Genomic DNA, 27,618 nt, shown 5'->3' with positions numbered 1-27,618 from the left:
GCTAGTCTTCCCAGTCCTGAGTATTCACATTGACATCCCAACCAGTGCCGTGCACCACAGGGGTGAGAACTGACGGGAGAGCAGCAGGGAGGCAGGTGGCGAGCTGCGAGCATAGTGGAGGGGATGGAGCGAGACCGGGCCAGCAGCGATCCGGCCAGCAGCGATCCGGCCGGCGGGCGAGCGAAAGGCAACACTGCCTTAACGGGACCAGCCGGGAGCGGAACGCACTGCTGCTGCTTCCAGAGCTAGATCGAACGAAGTCAGTCGCCCTGCCGCGCCGAGAAGGACATGAGGGCCCGGGGAACCTGTCAGCTTCGCCTCAGAGAGAGGCCGCCGCAACCGGAGACCAGCCAGTGGCCTTTCTCGCGCCCCGCAGCGCGCCCGCGGAGGCACCGTCCACCCACTAGGGGGCAGCCGCCGCCCGCCCCTGCGGATGCGGTGCGGTGCGGTGCGATGCGGGGTGGTGTGTGGGGAACGGAGCAGTGGGGTGCGGAGCGGAGAGGGGTGCGGTGCGGGGCGCGAAGCGGGGCGGAGCGGACCGGCGCGGTGGAGCGCGGAGCGGGGCGAAGAGTGGCTCTCCGCGGGCTGCCCCCGCTGCCAGTGATGTCATGGGGCGGCGAGGGCGGCGGCGGCGGCGGCAGCGGCGGCGGCAGCAGCGGCGGCGGCGGCGGCGGCGGCGTGGGGGCGGGGAGGAGGCGGCACTGCAGCTGCATGTGTCTGTAGCGGCGGCGGGGCCGGGGCGTCGTCATCTGCATTCATATGGGGGCGGCGCCGGCCTCCGCCTGAAGCCCCCGCCAGGGGAGACACAAAACCCACGCGAGGCGTGGGGTGCCGCGACCCCCGCCTCCCCGCCGCCGCCATGAATTCGGCAGAGCAGACCGTTACGTGGCTGATCGCCCTAGGCGTCCTGGAATCGCCCAAAAAGACCATCTCCGACCCCGAGGGCTTCCTCCAGTCCTCCCTGAAGGACGGGGTGGTGCTTTGCCGCCTGCTCGACCGCCTGCTCCCGGGCACCATAGATAAAGTAAGTGCCCGACTCTGGCCGTCCGCTCGCCCCGCCGCCCTCCGCCGCCCTTTGTGCAGTCGGGCCCGCCGCTCTCGCACTCGGCCTCGCCCGCCGCCGGGCCCCCGCTGCCGCCTCCCTCTGCGAGGGAGGGAGGATGGTACCCCCGGGCTTGGGGGGGTGAAGACCACAGTCGGGTGTGTTTGTGGGTGTGTGTCAGCCCCGGTTGGGCGTGTGCCCGTGGAGGCCGGAGCGAGAGCGGGGAGCAGCAGCGGCAGCCTGGCCAGAGAGGGAATTCTGCTCCAGAACCACTATTTTGCAAAGGTTTTACGTAAAAAATTGCTTCGCTCTCTAAATGAAAGTGCTGGGTGTGCATGCGAGAAACGTGTTTTGGAGAGAGGCGGGTTGCGGACCCTTCCTGGTGTATCAGGAGCCGGCTGCAAAGTTGTCTACGCAACTGCTGGAATAGTCGGTGCCTCACCTCACTTGGGAGGTGATTCAGCTCATCCCTTCCAGCCTCTGAAGGGCATCTTAATGTTTGATGCTTAGTTTTCTTGAAGGCTCTTTTAGTGTTATTTGAGTCTTCTACTGCGTCGTAGCCTGTGGAAAAATGTTCAGGTTGAAAGAAGGCGTTACAGCTCTCTTGTGCGTTGTGTTTGAAGAAAACCTACTGTGTCAGGTAACTTTTATGTCTTACATGTGGCTACCCAATTCCTGTCCGAGCTCAACCCGAGGGGAGGGTTTTGATTTTTCATACTTTGCCCCTAGACTTGGGACAAAGCAGTCGTCCCACTTGATGTTCCACGTTGTAGTACACATTGCAACCTGCGTGTTGGCAAAACTTTTGTTATGAGTCAATACCAGGTGGTGAAGATTGATGAAGGTCATCCTACTGTGTTGATGGAAAACTTGCTTGAAAACAGCACAGTATCTTTCACCTTTTGTAGACCGATCCATGCATTGGAGCCTGTTGGCAATGGGCTTTTGTTACTTTTTGTGACTTCTTTCCAAGTAGTCTGCTGACCCACGAAGTTGAAAACCAGTGCCTTGAGCTTGGTAGGCCACTGGACTGAGCTATCACACTTCATTTCTTCAGTTTGCCACCAAATGCTGCTGTTACTGTTTTGTGTTGTGTTGTAGCACCAAGGTCTCAGGCTTGGGTTGGAGTCCCACTTTACTGGATGTAGTAGGTCATTCCTGCTCCCTTAAATCCGCAAGCAGCTTAGGAGTTGGCACGGGGATAAGGAAATCCTGCAGGAGCTGATGGTGCTGTTAATGGGTGATGGAAATGATGCGAGTGGGCTCAATGTGTTGGTGGCGCTGTTAGTGTGGGTAATGCAGGGTCCACCATGGTGACTGGCAAAGCTAGTTGGGACAGCTGAAGTTACTGCTGCTAGCTTTCGTGCTACCACCTTCCCAGAAGTGGGTGTTTGAGCAGTAGAACCTTGAGCTTCGCAGTTTTGGAATGCACTGTGCAAACTGCTGTCCAGTACACTGGTCTGTAAGGTGTGGCTCCAGAACAGGTAAATATCCTGCTCTGCCATCCAGGGTGATACATGTGATGCAGGGCTGAGGGCATGGATACCCTCGGTGTCCTGCTCTGCCTGGACACCAATTTGCTTGGGCAGGCTCTGCATATGCCTCCTTGCCTCCAGATTCTCTTGCTTGGTTGCACCAAGCCTGAGGAGGGTCTTGGCAACCAACCTCCACCATGCCATTCTGTGCATCTCTCTGAGAACCTCACCAAATTCCTGTGGATTTGAGTCCTGAGCTTCAGGGCAGACAAAAAATCTATACCCTTGTATGATTTTCAAGTGTAGTAGATTTGGGTCCTGGACTCAATTTGGTGAACAGTCTGCATGTAACAACAAAATAAATAAAAGAGCATGGCAGGACTAAGTGTTGGAACAGTGTTTACCAACTTAATGTGCTTTTCTGGGTATAGTATAACTACGAGTTGCTTGATTAGTGTGAATGAGAAACTCTTTTCACAGCAGAAGCAGGTAACTGTGACGTTCGGGCAGGGAATTCCTTCACAGTAACATCCAGAGGAGGGCTTTGCAGAGGGGCACAGCTCCCTATAGCTCCCCTCTGCAACCAGCCTGGCATGCAAAGGGCTGTCAGGGAGGTTATCATGGACCTTGTGGTGTGGAGGCATGGGTTTGCAGTGGGTGGTGTGCCTCCAACCCAGGGCAGGAGGAGCACTGGTAGTTCTCAGATTCCCATCTCACTCTGCTTGCCCCATGACGAGCAGGGTGCTGGGAGAGGTGGCAGATGGAGGTCCCTGCCGACCTAATCTATCACCTCTGTCTTTGGCTTAGTTAAGTCTAAAGAAAAATGGACTTTTAGTTTTTTTTTTCCCTTTTTTTGTATGTTCTTAGTTTTTTGAGGAAAACTGTATTTGGTTTTGTGATCCTTCTACATTGCACTTTCTAACTCACAGAGTGACACATTAACTTACTGTCCCATCCAGCTTTGTGAATATTCTTTTTTCTATAGACTCAGAGCATGCTGCATGCTTATTCCATGCTCTCAGCTACCGTTACAACTCTGAGCTTTTTACATAGTACTTTAAAAAAAAAACAAAACATACAATTTGCACACTTCCCTATGTGATCTTATTTTTCAGAGCCTTTTTTGCTACCGTTGTTCATTTTGTCACGATTTTTTAAATACTGAGCATCTTTTAAATATGAGCTCTTTTATTCCTTATTTGTCCTGAAAGCCTCCAGTTCAAAACGAATGTTTTTGAAGTCTTAAAGATACCAGGTTTGTCCCACAGATGTAGACTGATTCTATTACTAAAATCACTTGATGTAATAACTTTCTATAAACACCTGACACCAGCAGACACTTCGAAGACTTACAGAGTTCATACTTCTGTAAAAACAAACTAATAATTAATACCAAAGAGAACATCAAAAAATATAAATGAATGTTTATAATTTTTTTTTAATAAAGATGTTTTCTAGGCAATGTTATAAATACATTTCCATCTTTCAAAAGCTAGTTAGAAAGAGGATTCAATATGTGCAAGGATGCAATAATACTTTTTTTCCCCTGGCATGTTGTGCTTTTTAAACCTCTGGGTACTCTCAGAACAAGTAGCAGAAGATTTTTAATAAAGGAATCAAGTATTTGAGGGTCAAATAACAGATTTTTCTTAAGTTCAAGTCTGTTTATTATGTTCTTCCTTTGGGTTGTTATGTATTCGTGTACATCCTTACTCAGAATAATGTACAGAACTTCTTACCAGGAAGTTTAGGCTAGATCAGTTTGCATTACAGTCATCTTCTATCTTGAACAACAGCAAAAGACAGACAGTAAATTCACCAGATTTCAAGAACTCTGGAAAATAATGTTAATGTTACTTTATTAATGTAATGTTACTTTGGAAAGTAATGTTATCACAGACTTTTTCTCTGATTTGTGGGCTCCCATTTAATATCATCATGATTATTTTGCATTTTGAGAGGCACTGTGGCAGAGTAAATCAAAACAGTTGGATTAGGCAGTGTCGTGGTACTGCTCAATAATCTTACTCCGAACATGAGAAAGGAACAAAAGGGAGAGCAGTTATTAAAGGGAAAAAAAAAAAGGTATCAACGCCCCTCCGGAACCCACACCAAAACCCAAACGGCACAAACCCAATAAAGAAACAAACAGAACAGCTTCCCCCACCTCCACCAAACCCAGCCATATCTTAATTTTTTAAAAGCACAGAGATCTGTACTGAAACACACTGGTCAGCTCATCTGCCCTACAAGCATAGGAAATTGCTAAATTCAAGTCATTTGAATCGAAAAGCTGTGGTTTCATGTGAGAGGATTTCATCTCTGCGCTGTAAAATTGAGTTACTTGGATAGCAAGGGAGAGGATCCCCGTGGAAGCGTTGCAGTGTAGTTGTCTGCCGCCTAGATGCTTTTCCTCGCAGAGATCATTTTCCAAACAGATTCCTCCATCGCAGACCAGTTTGACCCACTTTTGGTGTTGTAAACAGAGATCAGAACTAGAGCGGGAATTTTCCTTGTCATATGAGGCTTCGCGCTCCATTAAGTTTTGTTTGTACTTTCATTTTTGGTCAGCTGTTCGACAGAAAGCATCATTTTGAGGTCAGCTTTGTTCTGTTCAGGGAAAACAGGCAAGACGCATCAGGGGATGCGATGTAGCAGCCATTTGGCACCTCATTGTCCCCTCTTTCCTGTTAGCGGCTCCTGGAAGGGATGAGAGCAGCTGGTTCAGCGCTTTGAAGGCAGGGGATGGGGAAGCGTGCTGGGTGCGCGGCTGGGTCTCGCACGCCTTGGCCCCGCTCCATCCAACAGACCATCCCCAGCCCTTGCATCGAGCAGAGGATTAAACAGTCCAGAAGCTGCTGTGCGGTGCGTGGGAGGCTGATCGAAACCACAGCCGCTTCCTCTCGCTGCTCCCGCATCACTGAGGCGTGAGAGGAGCAGTGCAGGGCTGGCCTCAGGAAAATGAATACAGCTTTCTCCTGCTGGCTGAGACTTGGTGTGTGGTGGGAAGAAAACTTGGTTCTCTCTGTGGAGGATTGGGCAGCAGCGTCTGTGTTAATTTGGTTATTTGCTGAGATAGTATCAGAACTGCTGGCAGCAAAAGCGATCTTTTGTCTCGTATACTAGGGAGATAGTCTTTTTAATGATGGAGATCTTTGGCTAAATAAGGTGTTCTAGTTTAGGAAGAAATTAACTCTTTCTGCTTCAGAAAACAAACGAATTCCTACGTAGGAGTGCAAAAACTGAAAAAGAGGCAGACTCCCTGAGATGAAGATTCGGGTTGACGCATGCAGCAGCCGTCTCGCCAGCCTTGTCCTCATAAGTGTGTGCACCTACTGCTCTGGCAAAGGGAAATGTTTGTTCACTTGTCTCCAGTTTTGCATGGATGTATCAGGACCAGAAACTTCTGTCCTGTGGGGGCAGGGTGTGGCCTGAAGGTGGTACTTCGTGTCGCTAAGTAAGAAGAAAGGCAAGATGTTTGCGAATCAGAGTTAATAACAAGTGGTGATTCTTATTGCCCAGTACCTTTGCAGAGGGTACAGTGTTGGCTGTGAGCTGACGGTGGAGCTCAGTAACAGTAGTGAACCTCTGGCCAGTGATGTAGAGGTTACTCATAATGTATTTGCCAGGTGCTGGTTGCTCCCAAGCAGTCTGTGAAATTATTCTGGCAGGTTGGCTTTCCCCTGCAGCCTCAGTGAGGCTGTCACAGCCTGCCTCACTGAACCAAAGGACTGTCCTTCATTTGCTGAAATCTGTTGGGAAGGTATTACAGCTGGTGGTGTTGCACAGTGGTAGGACTAGACCTGGGAGGCAGGAAGCAAAACCTGCTTTTTGCTGTGCATATGCTTTCCTCCCCCCCAACAGTAGTCATTATGTAGAGCCTCCCAATGAGATTGTTGTGCCTCTGGCAAGAATAATCCTGACGAGACAGCTATGCCTGCCATGGCTCCATGCTTGGGGAGCACCAATGCATGTGTGGATGCTGTTGCTCCAGGAGTGAGGGTGAATCACATGCCAGGGCAGTGCTGGCTAAGTGAAGTTGTTAGAAAGCCTCTTTCTTGAATGCATGCTGTTCTCGTAAGTGTTACTGTGAGTTGCAAGTGGGTATTACAGAGTCGTCATTGGCCACGTTGTCATGTACTATGTTACTACTATTGTCTTGTGAGAGCAAGAGTGCACAGATGTACTGAGAGTGCCTTTGCTTTTCCCTTCTGTGTGCTGGCTCAATAATTGTGGTGACTGGGTGTTATCCAGAGAAAGATGGTCTGCCTGTGTGCACTGAGGAATCAGAGGACTTTTATCTGTATTTGCTTGTCTTTTTCCAAGAAAACCAAACCTTGTTAATGTCTAAGGGTCTAAACTGAATTAAATAAGGGCATGCCAGACCTTGAGAAGAGGGGGCAATTAAGGAAAGTGTTGGTGATTAAATTGTTTTTGTAACAAAATGCAGAAAGATAACGTAGTTTTTCTGCTCTTACTTTTGTTAATGTGATTTCCACAGTTTATAGATGTGTTATTGTTCTTTACATGTCTGCACATAATGTGGACAACAGAGGAGACAATCCTTAGTTCTCAGGTGCCCGCTGAATGCTATGTCTGTGTAGAAGAAGGAAGAGCTGTGGGGAATGGCACCAGCATGCTTACTCCTTTCACTACAGCATGTTGGTGGCTGAGCGTACCACACTGTTCAGCTGGAAGTGTTTAAGTCAAGCCTAGCAAAACTGGAAGTCTGTCTTTAAAATTGAAGTTTACAAATTATTTATTCATGTAATTGTATTTATACATTTATATATACACACACACACACATATATATGCACTTAAAATTGGGCTTTGAACCATTGAGAGTAATTCAGTATATACCTTTTTTAACAAATTGAAGGAGATGTTGCCCAGTGGCTGTGGTTTGAAGAGCTGGAACCTTAAAACATTTTGAGTATGATAGAGCTTGCGAAAGTGCTCTGAGCTGGCAGCTTGGAAGTGGTGTCAGTTGTGCAGCTTGACTGGCTGTGCTTTACTCCCTGATCCTCATCCAGTCTGACACTGCACTCTTCCTTGACTCTGCTGTGTAGGGCAAAGCCATCTTCTCCATCTGTCAGTATGATGTGATTGGTGCTATCGCTTAACACCAGCACTGAAGAGTCAAGGAGAGGTGGCCAGTCTTATCTGTGAGGAGTTCTTGTTGTGCTGCTCCTCACCATGAACCTTTGGCACCAAGCAGGCAGTGTCCCCTCTTGGCCCACAAAGTACTGCTGAAGTCTAAGTGCATTTTGTTCAGGTTTTCATTGTTTTACCCTGCAGCGAGCACTGTTGGACAATGTTGGCAGCTTGCCCAGGAGAAGGTAAAGCTTTGGTAGTTCAATAGAATATTTTCACACACGGAAGGAAAAAGCAGTCAAAATCATACATCCCCTCTTGCTGCTGCAACTGTGCTGACTGAGAAGTGCTTTTGTTGGCTTCGTTAATGTCATTGAGGGAAGTGGTACAGTTAGACTGGCAGAGGAATTCCCTCCCTGGCATATGTTACATCCACACAGAGGAGCGATGCCAGCATATCTAGCAGCAGAGCTCTCCCAGTGTAAACAAACCTTGAGTGATTGGACTTCTGAAGCCTGAGCTTGTGCTGCATCAAAACAGTGACTCTGTGTGGGAAACACTGGAGGATTTATGTGAGAAAAGGGTGCAAAAATCCCTACTCACCATCCTGGCTTTGCGAGGAAACCTCCTTAGGTAGGCTTTCAGCAAGCACTGCCTAAGCACTGAACGCTGCTCACATCTGGAGCAGCACTTCATTGGGCTTTTTGTACTCAGATCTTCCTGTGGGCACCAAGTGCTGTCACCCCTCGAGCTCTGCAGCATGAGGTTGATAGATGCATGCTAGCTGGTTTCCTCTTTTTCTTTAAAATAGCAAGAAAATAAGCAAAACCAGGGGAGTTATGACTGTTAGTTCTCAGCACTTAGGAAACACTGTAAAGAAGATAACTCCTGTAGCTGCAACTAGAGCCTCAGATGCGTATATATAAAATTCTTCAGGCATGCTCCTGTGCTCCAGTAGGCCTCCTGCCTTGTGCAGTTCACAAAGTGAGTCTGCAAGAGGATTGTGGCAAAGGCAGCTGCCAGTCCTGTATTTGCTAAGATTTACGTGCTTGGCATTTCCAGTGCTGTCTAAATATTTTGTTGTGTGTGTGAAATATAAAAATAATGGAAAATAGAGAAGACAACAATACTGTCTGGAATGCTGCATCACCCTTAACTTACTGTGTTTGTGTTTCAGGACTCTGTGAAATACCTGCCCCCTGGGCGTCAGTTTATAAACTTTGATGGGAATTTGATGAGTGTCCAGGGGCACAGTACTTCTACTGCAAAGAGCATACTGTTTTCCTGAACGTTGTTTAATGCAGGTGCAAATCAGACTGGATGAGCTCAATCAGCTGGGTTAGTTTTACAGCATAACTTTTGCAGGACAAATTAAAGAAAAAAGGTGTCTCTAGTTGTTGTGCAAGACTCAAAAGAACCATTTTATCAAGGCTGCCACAGACCTTGCTGGCACTTTAAACCAAACTGTAAATTACCTTTGCAAACTTAACTGAACTTAGTTTTTGAGTGCTGTTTCCAATGGAAGCAGCAAAGGCACAGTATCATAGAATCATAGAATAGAATCATAGAATCAACCAGGTTGGAAGAGACTTCCAAGATCATCCAGTCCAACCTAGCACCCAGCCCTAGCCAGTCAACTAGACCATGGCACTAAGTGCCTCAGCCAGGCTTTTCTTGAACATCCCTCCAGGGACAGTGACTCCACCACCTCCCTGGGCAGCCCATTCCAATGGCAATCACTCTCTCTGTGAAGAACTTTCTCCTAACATCCAGCCTGTACTTCCCCTGGCACAACTTGAGACTGTGTCCCCTTGTTCTGTTGCTGGTTGCCTGGGAGAAGAGACCAACCCCCACCTGGCTACAGCCTCCCTTCAGGTAGTTGTAGACAGCAATGAGGTCCCCCCTGAGCCTCCTCTTCTCCAGGCTAAACAGCCCCAGCTCCCTCAGCCTCTCCTCATAGGGTTTGTGTTCCAGGCCCTTCACCAGCTTTGTTGCCCTTCTCTGGACATGTTCCAGCACCTCAACATCTCTCTTGAATTGAGGAGCCCAGAACTGAGCACAGCACTCAAGGTGTGGCCTGACCAGTGTTGAGTACAGGGGCAGAATAACCTCCCTTGTCCTACTGGCCACACTGTTCCTGATGCAGGCCAGGATGCCATTGGCTCTCTTGGCCACCTGGGCACACTGTTGGCTCATCTTTAGCCTACTATCTGTCAGTACCCCCAGGTCCCTTTCCTCCTGGCTGCTTTCCAGCCACTCAGTCCCCAGCCTGTAGCACTGCTTGGGGTTGTTGTGGCCAAAGTGCAGAACCCTGCACTTGGCCTTGTTAAATCTCATCTCATTGGCCAGTGTGTTTGAAAGAAGGTTGCTGTTAAGGAAAGATGGTCAAGCAGATGAACATTTTTATACAAGTGCAGAGGAAGAACTTGAAGAGATGGAGAACTCTTTAGTTAACCAAAATGCTCCTTGTTCCAAATGCCCAAACAAGGTGAAAGTTGAGGAAGCACGGAGCTGTATCTGATGAGTTGGTATGGCCCACTGGAAAGTAAAGAGATAAGGTGGTGGAATAAGGTTGTGTGGTAGAAGAGCAGGGTTAATTGTGAAATTGGAATTGCTGGTCTGGAAGGTGGTGTTATGTGGTCTGAAATGGAACAGTTGGAAGGATGGAGTACAGAGACTGTCTTGGTGATGTAGGATGTGCAGCAGAGAACTGTCGGATGTGTGGTTAGCTGTACTGATGGCTATCAGAAAGGATGCACTGTTGAGTTCTTCCAAAGGATACTCAGAGGACTCTTGTAAGTCCAGGAAACAACTGGAGTTTAGGATGCCAAGCAGATGAAGGCTTACTGTATTTAAGTCCCAAATGGAGTAAAGAATATAAATGCCCTCTTGGCTTCTGCTGTGTCTTAGTTCATGGTTAACTTCAAGGCTGGACACTCTTTTCAGTATATAAGAGTCTTAGTGGATGTTTTAAGGCACCTGCCTTTCCCTTTGTGCTGCCTGCAGAACCTATTTGAATTCTTGTATCAGACCTGGAAATTGAAAATGTGGGCACTTTAGTTCATGTCTTACAAGAACTTCAGTCTTTTAGTGGATCTAGCTCATGCTGTCTATGCTGACTGCCTGCTGCTTCACTTTTAGAGCATGAGTTTACTCATTTGAAAATACAGATATCTAGCACTTGGTAGCTACTGCGTACTTATTATTGAGAAGTTTGTGTGCAACAGGTTTTATAGCTTGGGAAAATAGGTATTAAAGAACGACAGTACTGCAGAAGTGGTAAGATCTGGTGCCCCATCAAGACACCTGATTTTAAAACAAACCTGCACCTTGCTGAGAATCATGAACTTTGTTGCTGGTCTATTTTTAGCATCCTGATAATATCATCTAATGCCACCAGCAAGATCTGTGCTAGGCTCTAGTTCAGGGTGCTCCCTACTTAAAGAACTGGAAGATGCAACTGCTTAAAGTGCAACTGTGACTCTTGCACTGCGCTCCAGTACCTTGGGGATGGTGAGGCTCTATCCACAGGCCTCAAAGTGCAGGTCTCTAGGCTGACTATGGAGGTAGTACTGCACCTGTCAGTAGTCTCTGGCAATGGATGTTTTGTCAAGAACATGGTGTCCTCCTGTGTAGCTGCTGAGAGCATTGCTGTGATGCCACTCTTTCCATTGCTCCTGGGTGCAATTTGTGAGAGCAGGTACTGTGGAACAGGATAGAGTGGGAAACCTGAACGTCCCAAGAAATGGGCCCTGCTGGGCCCTAGTGGAGGAGCTGGGAACAGGTAACACAGCTGGGAGTGGTGGGGAGGGAAAGAACCTGCAGGAACTGCTAGACAGTGAGTCACTTGTAGCTTCACCACCCAGGTTAGTGTGAGAATGGCCTGGCTTCCTCCTCATGACTTTTAAAGATCCAACCTTTACCCCTGAACACAAACCTTATGGACAAATCCCAGCCTACAGCGGTTGTGCTGGAAGTGTGACCCTTGGTGCCACCATGCTTCATTAGAAATCAGTTGCCCTTGATGTTGTGCCTTAGCCACTGAAAGGGGCTGGACATAAACCACAGCTGCTGTGGAACCAAATGTGATCAGTAGGACCCTTTCATTAGCTTGGCTACACTGTTCAGTTACACTATTTTTACTGATTGGATTGCAGCAATGCTCTGTGCCTACAGGGTGTCCAGGAGCCTAGAGAGAAAACTTTCCTGCTGTAAGGCAGATACAGGCTTCAGACTGGAGGAAGCAGATATGGGTGGGCAAAATGATCTGGCATATTGTGACAGAGAAAAACAGCCTTGTCCACCTTGTCTCTGCAACACCTCCTTTTGGTATTGCATTCTTCTCTGATGGTAGTCACAGTGCAGGGCTGCCTCTTTATGGGATTTTCCTCTAGTGTCTCTACTTGAGGGCTGAGTCTTTGATCTTCACACTAAGGCAGCTGTATTCCTGAACCAGGACATTTTTAGTGTCCGCTGTATATGCCTACTAGTTTGCAAGTAACTGTTATATTGTCTATTAGTTTCTATTTTCTAGTAACTGAAATAGTCTTCTTACATAGTAAATCATGTTATAGTATTAGATGTTGTGCTATATAAATGATAGATGATTGATTTTCTTTTTCTTAACTTAGATGTAGTCACTTTTGTCTGTCAGTTTCTTCCTACTGCTCTCATGGCAGATAGCAGTTTATGTTGAAAGACATAAACCTCTATTTCTTTGCCCCAAGTGCAAGCAAACACCATGTGGCAGAGGATGTCTCAAACTTTTTATTAAGTTCTTGTACTTACTCATTACAGTTAAAGGACTGAGTTGTTGTGGGGCTTTTAAAACTCTTCTTTAAAACAATTTCTGCATGAGATAGGTGGCCAGTGCTCTCTCTATAGACAGGTTAATGGGTGGTGGCAAATGCACTGTGGAGGTAGTTACAACAACAGAAGATAAGCAAGTAGCAAAACCCCATCTGAGCTGCTGAATTAGGACAAGATATTGTTACTTAAGTGGAGAACATGTTGTGAAAGTATGTCTCATGGATACCCATGTACCCAAGAGTAGGACTACTGAAGAATATCAACTGGCAGGTGGATTGTTCTGCCAAGACTGAAGCAGCTCAGGTCCATTTGGTCTGGCAGCATAAAAATATGTAATGTTTGGTGGGCCCATGAGACCTCAGGTCACCAGGATGCAACATGTAGATGGGCTCAGGATTGAGGCATGAACTTGACCATGGACACAGGTCCACACACCTTATTCATGAATGTGAAATGTGCTTCAGTCAAGCAAGCCAAGTGGTCAGGGCCTCGTTAGTATGGAAATAAAAATATGGAGAAGCCTGGCAGATTGACTGCATCACACACACACACACAAACCTGCCAAGGCAACTGCTATGTGCTTATGGAGGTGGAAACAACCACTGGATGGCTGGAAGCATAGCCAGTGCCTTATGCCACGTGGAGCACTATCCTGGGCCTTGAAAAGCAAGTCTTATGGTGATGTGGTACCCCAGAAAGAATTGAGTCAGACAATGGGACTCATTTCTGAAACAGCCTCATAAATATCTGGCCTGAAGAGCATGACATTGAGTGGGTGTGTCACAGTCCCTATTGTGCACCAGCCACTGGGAAAATTGAATGGACTGCTGGAAACTACACTCAGAGCAATGGCAGGTTGCACCTTCAAGTGTTGGACATAAACTTAGGAAAAGCCTTCCAGCTGTTGGTTAACACCAGAGTTTAGAAAGTCTCTATAACCTCACTGAGTAATCTGTTCCAGAGCTCTGTCATCCCACAAAGTAAAGAAACTTCTTCTTAAGTCCAAGTGAAATCTCCTGTGTTATAGTTTGGAGCTATGCCTCCTGTCGTATCACTGGCCACCACTGCAAAGAGCCCTCATGACATCCACCCTTTATGTATATATATGCATTTATAAGATCTCATTTTTTTCCAGGCTAAAGAGCCCCAGATGTCTCAGCCTCCTCTTTTAAGAAAGATGCTCCAGTCTCCTAATCATCTTTTTGACCTTCCATTGGATTCTTTCCAGTAGTCCCCTGTCTCTCTTGAACTGGGGAGCCCAGGACTGGACACAATACCCTAGGTACAGCCTAGGGTGTTGTGGTAGAGGATAACCTCCTGCAACCTGTTGGCCACCCTTTTTAATGCCTTCTTAGCCATGTGGACACATTGCTGGCTCATGGTGAACTTGTCCACCAGCACTCCCAGGTTCTTCTCTGCAGCGCTGCTTTCCAGCAGGTCAAGTCCTAACCTATACTGATGCATGAGGCTATTCCTCCCAGGTGCAGGACTCTATACTTGCTCTTGTTGAACTTCATGCCCATGGTGCATTGCCTTTCTCTCTGAATTCTCTTCCAATTCCATTTGGGATGTGTTGGGAGGTTGTGTGTGAGTGGCCGCAGAAGGCTTAGCTGCCAGTTGGGTCTGAATGATGACAAACTTCTTACGCTCTTACATATTTTCCTCACATACTTTCTCTGTCCAAACGAGCTGATGGTAGCCTTTTTTATTGTTTTCTGATCACTTCTGTCATATCTTTTCTTGATGCAGCCTCTCTCTGCCTTGCCATTTTTTATATATTTGTTGTGGTTGACTAAAATCGTAGACTTGTTATAAAAAAGGGAAGTAACATTTAGCTAGGTGCCATCTATTTGTATTGCACATTTTGCACTACATCTCTTCTGGGTGGCAGAAAAGGTATTGCATTCCTTGACAGCTGCAGAGCATCACACAGATGCCTTCAATGAACTATCTATGGTTTTCAGAACTATTCCCTGAGAGATTAAATCTTAATGAGTACCTGTCCCTGTTACCATGAAGAAGTGGTTTAAACTCTTGCTGCTCTGTGTATTACCTTCCACTTGTCTCTTTTGGATTCCACTGTGGAGCCCTGGTCCATAATTAGGAATCTGACAGGTCCCTTTGGAATCCCTGTCTTTTCTAATTACTATTAACCTTTTTTATTTGTATTACTAGAGCATATAGAGGTTCCAGTTGGCCACTGATGGCTCCTTGTACCAGGAGTTGTATAGGCACGTGAGATAAAAAGACAGCCCCTATGAACGAACTAATTGTGCCTATACCCTCCCCAGCACAACTTGAGACTCTGTCCCTTTGTTCTGTTGCTGGGTGCCTGGGAGAAAAGACCCACCTGGCTACATCCTCCCTTCAGGTAGTTGCAGACAGCAATGAGGTCCCCCCTGAGCCTCCTTTTCTCCAGGCTAAACAACCCCAGCTCCCTCAGCCTCTCCTGGTAGGGTTTGGTCTATGCAAGCAGGAGGATGAAGCAAATACTGTAGAGAAAATATGCAACTGCTTTATTTCATAGGCTTTTTCTTGAAGTAATTTTGGAGTATGATACATTAATTGTATTATGTTTACTCTTTCTGTCTGAATGTATTTGCCATTATTCAGGCAGACTAGAACTTTAGCTGTCTTGTAGTCTGCTTCTATTCGTATCCTGTTAAATTTTGAATGGTCTGTGAGGTAGTATAAATATGATCTATAAGAGAGAGATCGAGGTCACCCTCCTGACTTTCCTAGAACTGTATGTAAAGGATATTGTTTGCCATGTGATTTTAACATGGGCTTGGCCCATATAACTGCGCTTTGAGATTGTGTCAGCAGGGTTTAGTTGTTTCCTCACTTTGTTTCTTAGCCCTCTGTAGAAAAAGGTTGCCAGAGTCACATTAAAATTTCCCAGGTAAATGACTTATTGGGCATGTTTCCTTTTATGGGATCATGAGCATTAGCACTTAATTTTTTTAGCAGGATACAGATGCTAACATATTTTTAGATGTGTTACCCATATGCTTCTCTCTCCCATTAGATAGAAATGCCACTGTAGCCACAGAGCTGAGAACATGTAGCCTACTTCTCACGCTGCCCATGAAGTTCTTTCCATTTTGTTTCTGCAAGGGAGGAAATAGCATTTCTAAAGCTCTACTGTAACTTATTTTATTCTTCTGAAGGAAGGTGATTTTTAAATGCAGATGTGCATTAGAGTGCTGTTAGGGCTGAAGTCTCACAGACGTATATTTGGCATGTATTTTAAACTTCAGATCTGAAAGAGGAGGATCCAAAGGAGGGCCACAAAGATGATCAGAGGGCTGGAGCACCTCCCCTGTGGGGACAAGCTATGAGATTTGGGGCTGTTTAGCCTGGAGAAAAGAAGGCTCTGGGGAGACCTTATACCAGCCTTCCAGTACCTGAAAGGGCCTATATGAAAGCTGGAAAGAGACTTTTTAGAAGGGCTTATTGTGATAGGATGGTAGTGAATGGATCTGAATCTTAAAGAGGGCAGATTTAGACTGGATATTAGAAGAAAATTCTTTACAGTGAGGGCAGTGAGACACTGAAACAGGTTGCCCACGGAGGTTGTGGATGTCCCACCTATGGAGGTGTTCCAAGGCAGGTTGGATGGGGCCTTGAGCAACCTAGTCTAGTGGAAGATGTCCCTGCTTATGGCAAGGGGATTGGAACTAGGTGATCATCAAGGTCCCTTCCAATCCAAATCATTCTGTGAATCTATGAAGGAGGACTGTTTATGGGGCTGGGTTTTCTCTGCTTGATGTTTTCTTTGCATCTGACTTGAAGGTTTTTGCCCTCCTCTAATCACGTGTCTCTCCTTATCTCTTTTTGGGAGCCTATTTCCAGGTATTGTGCAGTCTCTTAGGAGGTAGCAGTACTTATATCTGGGTCTCTTACAAATATGAAGTTCTGTGCTTAATATATGGGGATTTTAGGAATAAGGAGTGTTAATGTGGATTGTGAGATAAGACATTTATTTCTTTTAAAAGACACCTACTTTTACTGTCATTTCTTGGTAGAGGTTATTTTTATCTGGGGAGTAGAAGTGATTTTGAAGTTCCTCATTGTGCTAGTTTGAGGCTAATTGGAATACTTTAATGAGAAAAAATAGATTATAGGCTGTGAAAAGAAGACAGTGGTGATGTCTACTTCACTCATAGTTTTGCTGAGACATAAAAACAAGATCACAAACATAGATAAGAGAGTCTCTTTCTGTTGAAGTCGGTATCTGTGTTTTCTCTCTGGGCTTCTGCTGTGTAACCCAGCTAATCATTCTGATTCTAACCCTCCTGGCTGATCCTCCAAACTTACCCTGCATGTAAAGCATACTCTGAGATAAGGTAGAGGGGTGGAAAGAAGGTGGAAGGGTGGCTGGGAGGCCCTGCTGGGGACTCTAATTTGTGGGAAAGGTATTGTTTTTCTGTATTACTTTTAACTTGTATATTTCTGTATATAGCTGTAAATATTTGTGATATATTGTAAATATCTGCTTGTATATTGTGCTAAGCTGTGAATATAAAGCTTCATTCCTTAACTTACAGTCAGCTGAGTCTAGTCTGGGTGATTTCATAAGAGTAGAGGGGGTGGGTAACTCCCAAACCATCACACTCAGACTGAAAATAGGGCTTGATGAAGCAGAAGCAACCAAGAAAATTGTGGGTGCAAAAAAAAGAGATGAGGATGCTTGACCTATAAAGGGAAATAAAACCCAGTTATTATGCAAATAATTTAAGAAAAAAGATGTTATAAATGGCAACTGTGCATTTACTTTGTAAGCATTAGGAATATGGAGAAGGAAGCATATTAGCAGCATCAGCATAGAAGTACTAATAGGATTTTCAGGAACCCTTCCTAGCAAGGGATGTTGGCATGATTGATTGAGCTTGAGGTTTCTTACAACAATTAAGTAAATTAATTAGAGTAACCAAAAAGTATAGCAAGCACTAAATGTGAAACCAGCAAAAACCAAGCAAGAGGGATGAAGCTTTTAGTGTTTTCAGGAGGTTTCTCTCACTGCTTCTGTCCTTTCTGAATCTACTGAGGTATCTTTTGGGTTGTTGTAGCCATGTAGGACTTCTTTGGCATATTCCCTTTAATTTTTTATTCTTAGCCCACAGCAGTTTATCATAGTATCAAACAATTGGAGGAGTTTAGGGACATGTGCATGTTTGTGCTTGCTTGAAGAAAGGCAAATTCTTAACTCATATTGATATCAAATTACTTGTATTAGGACATAGTGGGTTTAATTTAAAACTCATGTGAATTTTGTGTTTAGAAAAGGATAGAGACTTCTCTTTTAAATTTCTTTGTAGCAGGTTCATCCTATCATGTTGTAATTGTTAATTTTTGTGGTACCACAGTATCAGAGAGATATTTCATATCATGTAAACATATGGGAAGACACTGCCTTGCTTTCAGCTTAATGCAGTGTTTGAAATGAACCTGATGTGAAGTTCCTAGTGCTGTGGAGATGACTTACTCTTGTGAATTTATGTACCATTGACATACATGTTTATTTGACACTGTTTCCCACAAAGTTCTTCTGGGCAAACTGCCTCCTTATGGCTTGGATGAGCACAGCTCTGCTGGATAAAGCACTGGCTGGACACATGTGCCCAGAGAGTGGTGGTCAATGGAGTTAAATCCAGCTGGCAGCTGGTTGCAAGTGGTATTCCTCAGGGCTCGATGTTGAGACCACTTCTGTTTAACATCTTTACTGAAGACCTTGATGGAGACATACAGCGTGTCATCAGTAAGTTTGCAGAGGACACCAAGTTAAGTGGGAATGTTGATCTTCACAAGGGTAGGGAGGCTCTACAGATGGGCTTGGATTGATTGGATCGTTGGGCCAACATTAATGGAATGAGATGAAGCAAGGCCAAATGCCAGGTTCTGCACTTGGGTCACAACAACTCCCCGCAACACTACAAGCCTGGAGAAGTGTGGCTGGGAAGCTGTCTGGCTGAAAGGGACCTGGGGGTTCTAATTGACAAGCAGTAATATGTTCTAATATGATCAAGCAGTGTGTCTGGGTGGCCAAGAAAGCCAATGGTATTAAAATGCTGTGTCTAGCAGGAGTAGGGAGGTGATTGTCCCCTTGTACTCAGCACTGGTGAGGCCACATCTTGAGTATTATGTTCAGTTTTGGGCCCCTCAATACAAGAGAGATGTTGAGGTGCTGGACTGAGTGCAGAGGAGGGCAACAAAGCTGGTGAAAGGCCTGGAGACTAAATCTTACAAGGAGCGACTGAAGGAGCTGGGGATGGTTAGTTTGAGGGAGAGGAGGCTGAGGGGAACCTCACTGCTGTCTACAACTACCTGAAAGGGCATTGTGGTGAGGTTGGTGCTGGTCTCTTCTCACAAGTGATTAGCAATAGAACAATGGGGAATGGTCTCAAGCTGCAACTGGGTGGGTTTAAACTGGACATGAGGAACTTTTTTTTCACAGGAGAGGTGGTCAGGCACTGGAATGGGCTGCCCAAACAGGTGGTTTTCACTGCCCCTGGGTGTCTTTAAAGGTCATTTGGAAATGGTGCATGGAGATATGGTTTAGGAGTGAACCTTGTAGAGTAGGGTCAGTGGTTGGACTTGGTGATCTCAAGGGTCCTTTCCAACCTGAATGTTTCTGCGATTTAACAAATCTTCTTTCCAAGTGTGATGCATAATTGAAGGACAAGACACACGTGTTCTCAATGTAGCTTGCAGCAACTTACAGTGCACTTCTGTGATAGACTTTCTCCTTACAAAAGAACAGTGTGTCCAGGGTCACAGGTCTGCTTACTTCTCAGTCTGGGCAATGATTAGTTTACTAAAGTATTTAATATAATCATAGAATCAACCAGGTTGGAAGAGACCTCCAAGATCATCCAGGCCAACCTAGCACCCAGCCCTAGCCAGTCAACTAGACCATGGCACTAAGTGCCTCATCCAGGCTTTTCTTGAGCACCTCCAGGGATGGTGACTCCACCACCTCCCTGGGCAGCCCATTCCAATCACTCTCATAAATTAATTTATAGTGAAATGATCCTTACATGCACACAGAATGTGAGTGCAGCTATGGTAAGTTAGGTTTCGGCCCTGAAAGCGAGCGGGCCTGTCAGCTTTACTGAGGAAGGTGCACTTTCAGGGTAGAGGTTGATCTGAGAGCAGCATGAATGTAGCTGCAGAGAGCACATGGCTGTGCTGCCACAGCCTCTTTTCTCTCAAGTTCACTCCAAGTTTTCCTTTTTGGCAAGCTGCTTTTCTGGGGTAAGATAAGATTGCAGCTGTTCAATAAAACTCAGATAAAAACCATTGACATCTATGTAGGTAGATTATTAACTCTGGGTACTGATTATTTTTTCCGCCGAGGCCATTGCAGGATTTCTGATGCATTTCCCTGTTACAAAAACTCAAGAGTGGACAGAAGTCAAAACAACGGAGGCAGTGGCAGCCCCTGCGGACATCACGGGCCACTCGCGACGTGGGCCTTTAGCCTTTGCACAGCCCTTTCTTACTGCAGCCCAGGGAGGCCCGCCAGCCCGACAAGGGGCTACTCCTCGGCTGCCCCTCCTACAGCCACTAGGTCTAGGGCCCGAGGGACTGTGTCGCTTTGCTCAACGCGAAATGGCAGAGGGGTGGATGTATTATTATTTTTTAAAGAATTAAAAATACACAGCGGGGGAGCACGGGGGCGCTCCCGGCTCCCGCCTCCCCTCCGCCGGCCGGGGCCTGCGGCTGCAGTTGGGCGGGGCGGAGGAGGGCCGGGCCAGGCCGCACCTCCTTCCCCTCCCCTCCCCTCGCCGCCCGCCCCACGTAGGGGCAGAGCGTGTTAGGGCCGCGCCTGGTCGGGGTACCTCTGCCTGAGCTGCTGCCCGCCGCCCCCCTGCCCTTCACGCCATTTCCTGTGCTCCGTGTTTACTTCCCGGTTCAACCCCTTCACTGGGAGTGATCGTCTCTGCCGACGCTTGCGGAGGGAGCGGGAGGTGAGGGGAGCAGCGGGGCGGGGAACAGGAACCACCGAGCCGTGCGGCTCCCCGCTCTGAGCCGTCCACCTCTTCTCTTGCAGGTGTACCCGGAGCCGCGGACGGAAAGCGAGTGCCTGAGCAACATCCGCGAGTTCCTGCGGGGCTGCGGTGCCTCCCTCCGCCTGGAGGTGAGTCGAGGTTGGGGTAGAGCAGCACCCAGCGGGGCCAGGAGAGGGGTGATGGGACTAAGGGGGTGCCCGGCTCGATCTCCGGCATTGGAGGGGGTCTGTTTTCCCAGACCGGCGCCGCAGGAGGTGGTTGTGCACTCCCTTTATGGCTAGCGACGCGGGGGCGGCTGGTGGAGGGCGGCTGACAAGATGGTGGCGGCCGCCCCTCCCCTGGCTGCGGGCCCGGGGGGTGGCGGGGGGATGCCTCCGCTGCTCCTCTGCAGCTTCTCCGCTTTCCGATGGGTCTGGGTGACGGCTGTGTCCTGGCCTGGCCTCCGCGGCCGCGGGATTGTATGACCGACTGACTGACTGACTGACTGGCGGCGTGAGTGTAAAATGTGCTGTACCGCGTGGAAAGGGCATGCGAGGGCCTTGCTGCTTCTCACCGAGCGCTGAGGGAGGCTGCGCCCCCTCCTCTGTTGGTGTGAAGCGGGGAGATGCCACGGGCTCCCCGTGTCCTGGGGAGGGCGTGTGTGCTTACTTGGCTCCCTTGCAGGTAAAACCTTTGCTTTTCTGTGCAAATGGATCCTTAATAATAAACGTATAAATTATATTCGATTTTTCCGTGAAACTGCTTCTAAGCTGGCTTCTAGAAGTTAAATTGGCAACAGCCAAATTAAATGCTAATTAAAGAAAATAGTAGGTGTCGTTTCATCTCTTTAAATATATGTTACATAAAAGCCCAGCAAACTGCCATCTCTTCCAAACATGCGTTCACAGGGTTGCAAATTAGGCAGGCATATATCACCAGTATATTTAGCTATAGCAAGTACACACTGCTGTTGAGTTTACTTGATGTGTGTGTGGGGGAAGAAGCGATTAAAAAAGCAAGTTGCAACTTCTCTCTGTTGGGAAGTGAGGAGTATTGTAGTTTCAGTCTTTGCAGGCGTTTTTTGGGTAGAAAAAAATGTTTCTAGTGCTTCTGAACTTAAATCAGTGAAGTGGTGCTTTAAGTAGTTCTCAGATTCTTATACTACCTCTGGCCCTGCATATAATTTTGCCATGCATTAACATAATATTGTAAAAATGAAGCTGACTGCTTTCCTGAGGCTTCTAAATAGCAAAGTGTCATTAGTGAAACTGATGGTACTTGCAGGACTTGTATTTAATCTTAAGCTCTGCCATAAGGAAGGATGGAAATTAAGATGGCTTTTAGCACTGCTCCCTGTGAAATGAGACCATATGTTCTTACCTGCCTTCTTTCCCCAATATATAGGGAACCTTCTGTGATTTGTTGGAAGACAAAAAAAAAACCAAAAGCCCCGGAAAAAAACCCAAATAAAGCTGTAAAATGTCCATTAACCTTTTTTTTGGGTGAGATTTGCATTTTCTCAAGCATTCTGTTTTGCCTTAAAGCAGCTGTCTCTCCATTTGTCTTTTCTAGGGTTGCATGGAGTTTTTCATGTCTTAAGCGCTCATGTGAGAGCGAGTGGAAAAGTGAAGTAACAGACATGGATATGCTAGACAGAATTGGGGAGGGAGGCACTTCAAATCTCAGTTCAGAAATAATGTTGCAAAAGGGGGAACAAATGCCATTAATATCCTTCCTTTTACTCGCTTCCTATAACAGGTCTGCCACTAAGCTTGTTTTTTAAACTTTTTTCCTCCTCTTTTATTGTGACAGGCTGGAAACTGTCACAATGTGGCCATTTAATTTCTTCTTTTGTAGTTGCAGAAAGCTTTTCTTTCAGCTGTTTTCTTTTTGCTCGGTGACAAGAAAGTGAAGAAAAATGAGTAAAAGAAAAGATAATGTTGGGCTTTTTATTAGAGCCTGAATATCTTTGGGCATAGTCAAATTGTTAACCTGGCCTCGGGGGCTTCTCAGCAAGATTGGCGGAAACTCCTTTCTTACGCTGAGGTACTGGCTGCAGTAGCTTCCAGCTCAGCATGTTGGAACAGGAATTATTTCCAAACTACTAGAAGAGTTGAGAGGCTGACAGGAAGGAGCACAAATGCTTGGGCTTATGGAGCCTCCTGTGTATATATTTATGGCTTGTAGGTTGGCTGTTCCCTGTTGTTTTCTCATTAATTTTTTTCCAGCCCCCTAGCTATGACTGAAGGTGAGGGGAATGGCAACTTGGATTCAACCAGGGAGTAGCTGGCAGGGGCCTGCTGGCCATCGGCTAATCCTGGGCTCTTTCTCCTGTTTCCTTTTAACAAGGTGTGAGTCAGCCCTCATGGATCTCTGCCTTCCTCACTGTGGGAACAGGGTATATGTCATAGCTCCTCTATGCAGTGTCCATGTAATGCTTCCTTAGTTGTGATCAGGTTTAGAGATTGCATTGAATGAAGAGTGTGAAGATCATCTCTGGAAGCGGTGAAAGGGAATTTTTCAGAGAGCACAGTTTAGTTAATCGGGAAGTAAGGGTGAGTAAAAATATTTGGCAAAGTGGTGGATGTCTTTGGGATATCTTTAAATGATAGAAATATTTTGATAGTATAGGTATTGGAGGAAGCTGCCGTGGGGATATGTGACCTTGTTCTGTGCATGAATGTGATGGTTTTCCTAATGGGTATTCCACAATGTGAAGTTTTGCACGGCTTTACAAGTGGTGCATTGGAGCCTGACATTAACTCACATGTAGCTGGATTGGATGACTTCTGTGTGTAAGTTTGAATGTGGTAAAAACATGGTACTGATTTGTTCAGCCTCAGCTTGGCATTGCACAAGGATTTCTTGCTCCCTGATCTGAACTCATGTTGGAAGTAGTAGAATTATATTTTTATAAAACCAAGTCAGAGCTCATTGCCTTGCTCTCTGGCTCTATATGATTCCAGCTTTGGAGACATTATCTTCAAGAACTTGATTAAACTGTTGTAGTTAATGAAAAATAGATGGCTTCTTTGGGCTGTTTTCCTCTAGTGTCATTTTATGAAAGGATATGATGTCTGTTATCTTCCTGCTCCAAAAAATGAGATGGAGGTAAGAAACTTTGTTAGTTTGAAAGTGTTTTCGTGTCTGAAAATAGTGTGGGTTTTTTGTCATCTTCTTACTGCCCCGTAACTTTGGGCTGTTAGAAAGATAATAGGATACTCCTAAAATATATTTCACACTTTACTGAGAAGGATAGCTATTCCTCTAGGGAAACTGGTGGCTCCCTTCCCACATCTCCCCAGCCGTTTTTTTTTGATGAGAAACAGGAGTGCTTAACATGGATCTTGTGTAGTCCTTTGTAAGATGAAATCTGGGTAGGTAAAGCAAAGCAAGTTGAAGAAATAACCAAAAGAATGCTCTGCAAGTATTTTTATTGGTGTTTTTTTTTTTAAGACTGTTTTTGTATGCGGATAAAAAGGGCTGAGACCTATGAAGGGAAAAATATTCATAAGACCTCAACTAGAGATGAGATTTGCAATTCCATGGTTTTCCTATCTGGAAGCCTCTACTTGTAGTGTCAAGTAGTTATTCTACTCTGGAGCCTCACTTCCTGTGATGAACATGTGTGTAGACAGAAGGAACTGTGAAGCAGCTGCCCACACTGTCAGTTCACAACTTAGTGTGTGCTTTTTTTACTTAGGCAAAGGACATTTGCTCTATGGTTTCTCTTAAAAGGCTGTCCTTTTCTCCAGTTTTATCTTTGAGTGGGAAAGATAACAGTTGGAAAATGACCTGCTGTTCAGAATAGGGTCCTAAACAGTTGCTGTATCTGATAGACTGTTGTAGAAGAATATGGGTGAACATGTATAACTGAGATGAAACTCATTGCAGGTGTATGGTATCTTCCAACAAAGTCAGGCAATATGGACAAAAAAGGCAATGGACACAGAACATTTGTTCCTATTCAAACCCTAGTAAGGATTGCTGTAATGATTATCTTGTACCTGTGTTGTATTGCTCCAATTTTGTTCTTTCAAAGGAGTTTAATTTTCTTGAATGCAGTACAGGCTTTCCTCATTCTTCTACCAGAGCTGCTTGACACAGATTACAGACCCAAAAAGAGGCCCTGGAGAAATTGCTGTATGTTTGAACAGAAGAGAAATTTGTTTGGACAGCAGTTAAATATAGAATAATAGGCAAAAATAGGTTAAGAGAAAATTGTGTTAGTGTTCTGTGTTTAAAGAGCAGAATGTTTCATATACTCTGAACAATACCAAGCTCTGTGGTCAAATCCCATGAACAGTGTCTTGCAGCAGTTTTCTGCTGGCTTTCATCAAATAAACGATTATGGCTGCTTATCTGTAGCTGTCTAATGTTAATGGGTTACTTGAGCTTAAAAATGATCTTTGTTTCTGGCTTTTATACTGATGGGACAAACGACAACTGATGAATGGAAAAAGACAGACAACCCCCAGATCTTACCATCTTTTCTTTACCAGCCAAGAGACCTGCTTGCCTCTGGGATTCATGGTGGTCATTTTACAGAGGCAGCAATGCTAAAACCAAGATTTTATTTCTTCAGTAAATAAGAAATAAAACAAACCTGGCAGTCTCATGCTTGTACTATTCAATCTCTTGTACAACATGAATTTACCCTTAAGGTTCAGAACACTGTATGCAAATTTGGGAAATAGAAATTATAGCTTTTGTGTATCTTGATTAAATCTCAGATGTTTGTGAATGTCTGTAATACAGCTCTGGCCTTGGGGAAAGGTTCTTAAGGGCTGTCAATGCAATTCTGTTAGACCAGCTAATTTTCTGGGAGCAAGCTTGCATTTCACACCCACTGCTTCCATAACGATGCTCCTTTTATCTGAGTTTTATGTACTGCTTCAGACCATTATGACTTCTACCACTGTGGCCATGGAAAAGTATTCTCTAAGTTGGCTTTTGAAGATCTGTTTGTATAAGGAGTGTTTACAAACCTACTCTGAACAGGTCTTTACTGGGTAATATTTACAGTGAAGCGCAGTGTCACTGAAACTTGTCTTGTACATACTGACCTCCAAGAATGACTGTCATCTTCCCCTTGTCCTTTTTCCTCCTGTCTTAATGACAATCCTGAAAATTTGCTTCATGCAGTTCATTCTTAGGTCTTTTGGTCTGGTTTCCTTACCATGTATAATAGAGAAGTACACCTTGACTTTGTGCGATTAGAGGGCCATGTTAGCACATCTTGGAACCTTGCTGAGATAAAGGTGCTGTTACTTGATCACTCTTTATAGAGTGGCTTCTTTTTATGATGTGAGGGATAACTAGGAATAATCACTTTCCTTATTGTAGTACATGCTCAAAAATACCTGGTACTGAATATTTTTTAAAAGACTTTAAAACCCCCAACAGGTAGGAGATAATGAAAGTGACTTGCATGCACATGCTTTTGTAAGGAGCATTTTATCAAATATGGTTTAGAAATGTGCTGGTGGTGTTTTGGCTACTTAGGTGCTATATTCCATATTTACCAAGTTAAAAGTACTCCAGAAAGTTTTAATTGTACCATAGATATTTCAGTTCCTGCCAATTCTTGTGTTATATGTTGCTGTGATACTTGGAACATAAAAACGTAAGTTGGTGTGCATGTATAGAGTCTTTTTGGCATAATGGATCTGCTAAAGGTGCAGATGTGTTTGTCTTTGCTGTGTGGACCATAGGCGAAGGTGAGCCAGATGTCAGAATACATCCAAAATGTTTTGGTCATGTCTTGGAGATCAGTGTGTATATGGCAAGTTGCAGTGACACATTGTACTTTGCTGTAAACATTATCCAATATAGAGAACTTCAAAGCAGTTTTGCAGATCAGTTGCTCTGTGATTTGGGAGAGGCTTCTCTGTAAATGCTTCATTTGTGGTGTTCATTTGGATCTTAAGAACAAAATGAATCTTCATGTAGCAGTTAAAATGTATTGCACTATTAATCTACAATGCACAGAAGATTTTAGCATTGTACTTTAATGCTCAAATATAGCAAACTGTTTTCACAAAAAGGGTTTTAGTGCTTCTTTGAGAGAGGAATTAATCATGTGAGGGACAGTGTGAAAACTAGGAAAACCGGGAGAAAAGTATGAATAAAAAGGGCTGGAGGGATGGAGGGTTTTGGGAGAGTTTCCAAGTCTCTGGAGGAAAAAAGAGAGAAGAGGCTTCTTGCTGCCTATCTTGACAAAGGAGTGTTTGATTTAATTTCTTAAGCCCTCTCCTGCCTTCCACCTCGTTGGTGTGATGTGTAGTAAGGGCAGTCTCATCTGTTTGCTTTTTGAAGGGTGAGGGTTGTGTGAAGAGGGGCTCCTGATTAGCACTGACCAAGGAGCAAGCTGTGGCTGGTGCTGGGGATGCAAGTGTGAAGATAGCTCTTGGGAAGAGAGTAGGAGAGCTGCTTCATCCTTCTCAGCAAGGAGCAATGGCAGGTACAGTAGGTTAGATGATAATAAATGGGAGTGCAGATGGCATTAGGACAGTGTTGCATCTGCTGTGAGATAAGTATGTTTCAGGAGATAGGTCTGTGTTTGGCCTTGGCTGCATTTTTTTCTTCAAGGAGGATGACTGGTCTTGATCTGTTTTTTATTAATTACTTGTTAAGCAGGACTTCAGAAGTTTCATACTCCCACAGCACACACTGGTCTTGAATGGTTTTGAAGACTTGGCAAGAGTGTTTTTTTAAGCTGTCAGGCATAGCTGAAGTATGAATGCAGGTAAAACTTGCACTCATCATCTACACTTGTGTGTACTGAAGACAGTTACCTTGTTATTAGAGGTCAGATAAGTTTCCTCAGCCTGTGTGTATTGGGGGAAATGAAGATCTACCCCCGTACAGAATGTGTTGCAGGTGGTGGTACTCTGTGCAGAGGAAATTGGAATACCTGCAGATCTAATGACTTAGTGTCCATTTTTAATAAATGCTTTTGGACTAATGAGGTCTTATTAGCTGTGAAATGCATCCTGCAATACAGGACATGGCAGTGCTTGATCTCTGCAGGAACTTCAAAACTTTCTCCTTTCATGACAATAACTGTTGCATCTCTGACAGTGGAAGAATTCCAGCAGAATGGTTGCTGAATTAAGGGCTAAGCAGAAGATAGTCCAGTTGTGCAAAACAGGCTACAGCTGTTGTGTACTTGGCAAAATCTTCTTTTGATTTCACTTGGG

General features: G+C 45.4%; 1 protein-coding gene across 4 annotated transcripts in view; it reads left to right on the top strand.

Annotated features, from left to right (window-relative positions):
• The first annotated feature begins 741 nt into the window (after positions 1–741).
• ARHGEF7 (Rho guanine nucleotide exchange factor 7) overlaps positions 742–27,618 on the top strand; it is a 126,312-nt gene continuing 99,435 nt past the window's right edge. For 2 of the 4 annotated variants that reach the window (XM_064143738.1, XM_064143736.1), the window contains exons 1-2: positions 742–1,024; positions 20,479–20,565. In XM_064143738.1, the coding sequence (XP_063999808.1) occupies positions 860–1,024; positions 20,479–20,565 (252 nt within the window). In that variant the 5' untranslated portion in view covers positions 742–859. Of the gene's footprint in view, positions 1,025–20,251; positions 20,396–20,478; positions 20,566–22,872; positions 22,972–27,618 lie in introns of those variants that run through there. The other 2 variants (XM_064143739.1, XM_064143737.1) reach the window with 2 other exon arrangements.

This window comes from Pogoniulus pusillus, chromosome 5, assembly GCF_015220805.1.
Source record: "Pogoniulus pusillus isolate bPogPus1 chromosome 5, bPogPus1.pri, whole genome shotgun sequence".
Taxonomy (NCBI): domain Eukaryota; kingdom Metazoa; phylum Chordata; class Aves; order Piciformes; family Lybiidae; genus Pogoniulus; species Pogoniulus pusillus.
Note: the sequence above shows the minus strand (reverse complement) of the source record. Positions and strands in the feature narration are given on the sequence as shown.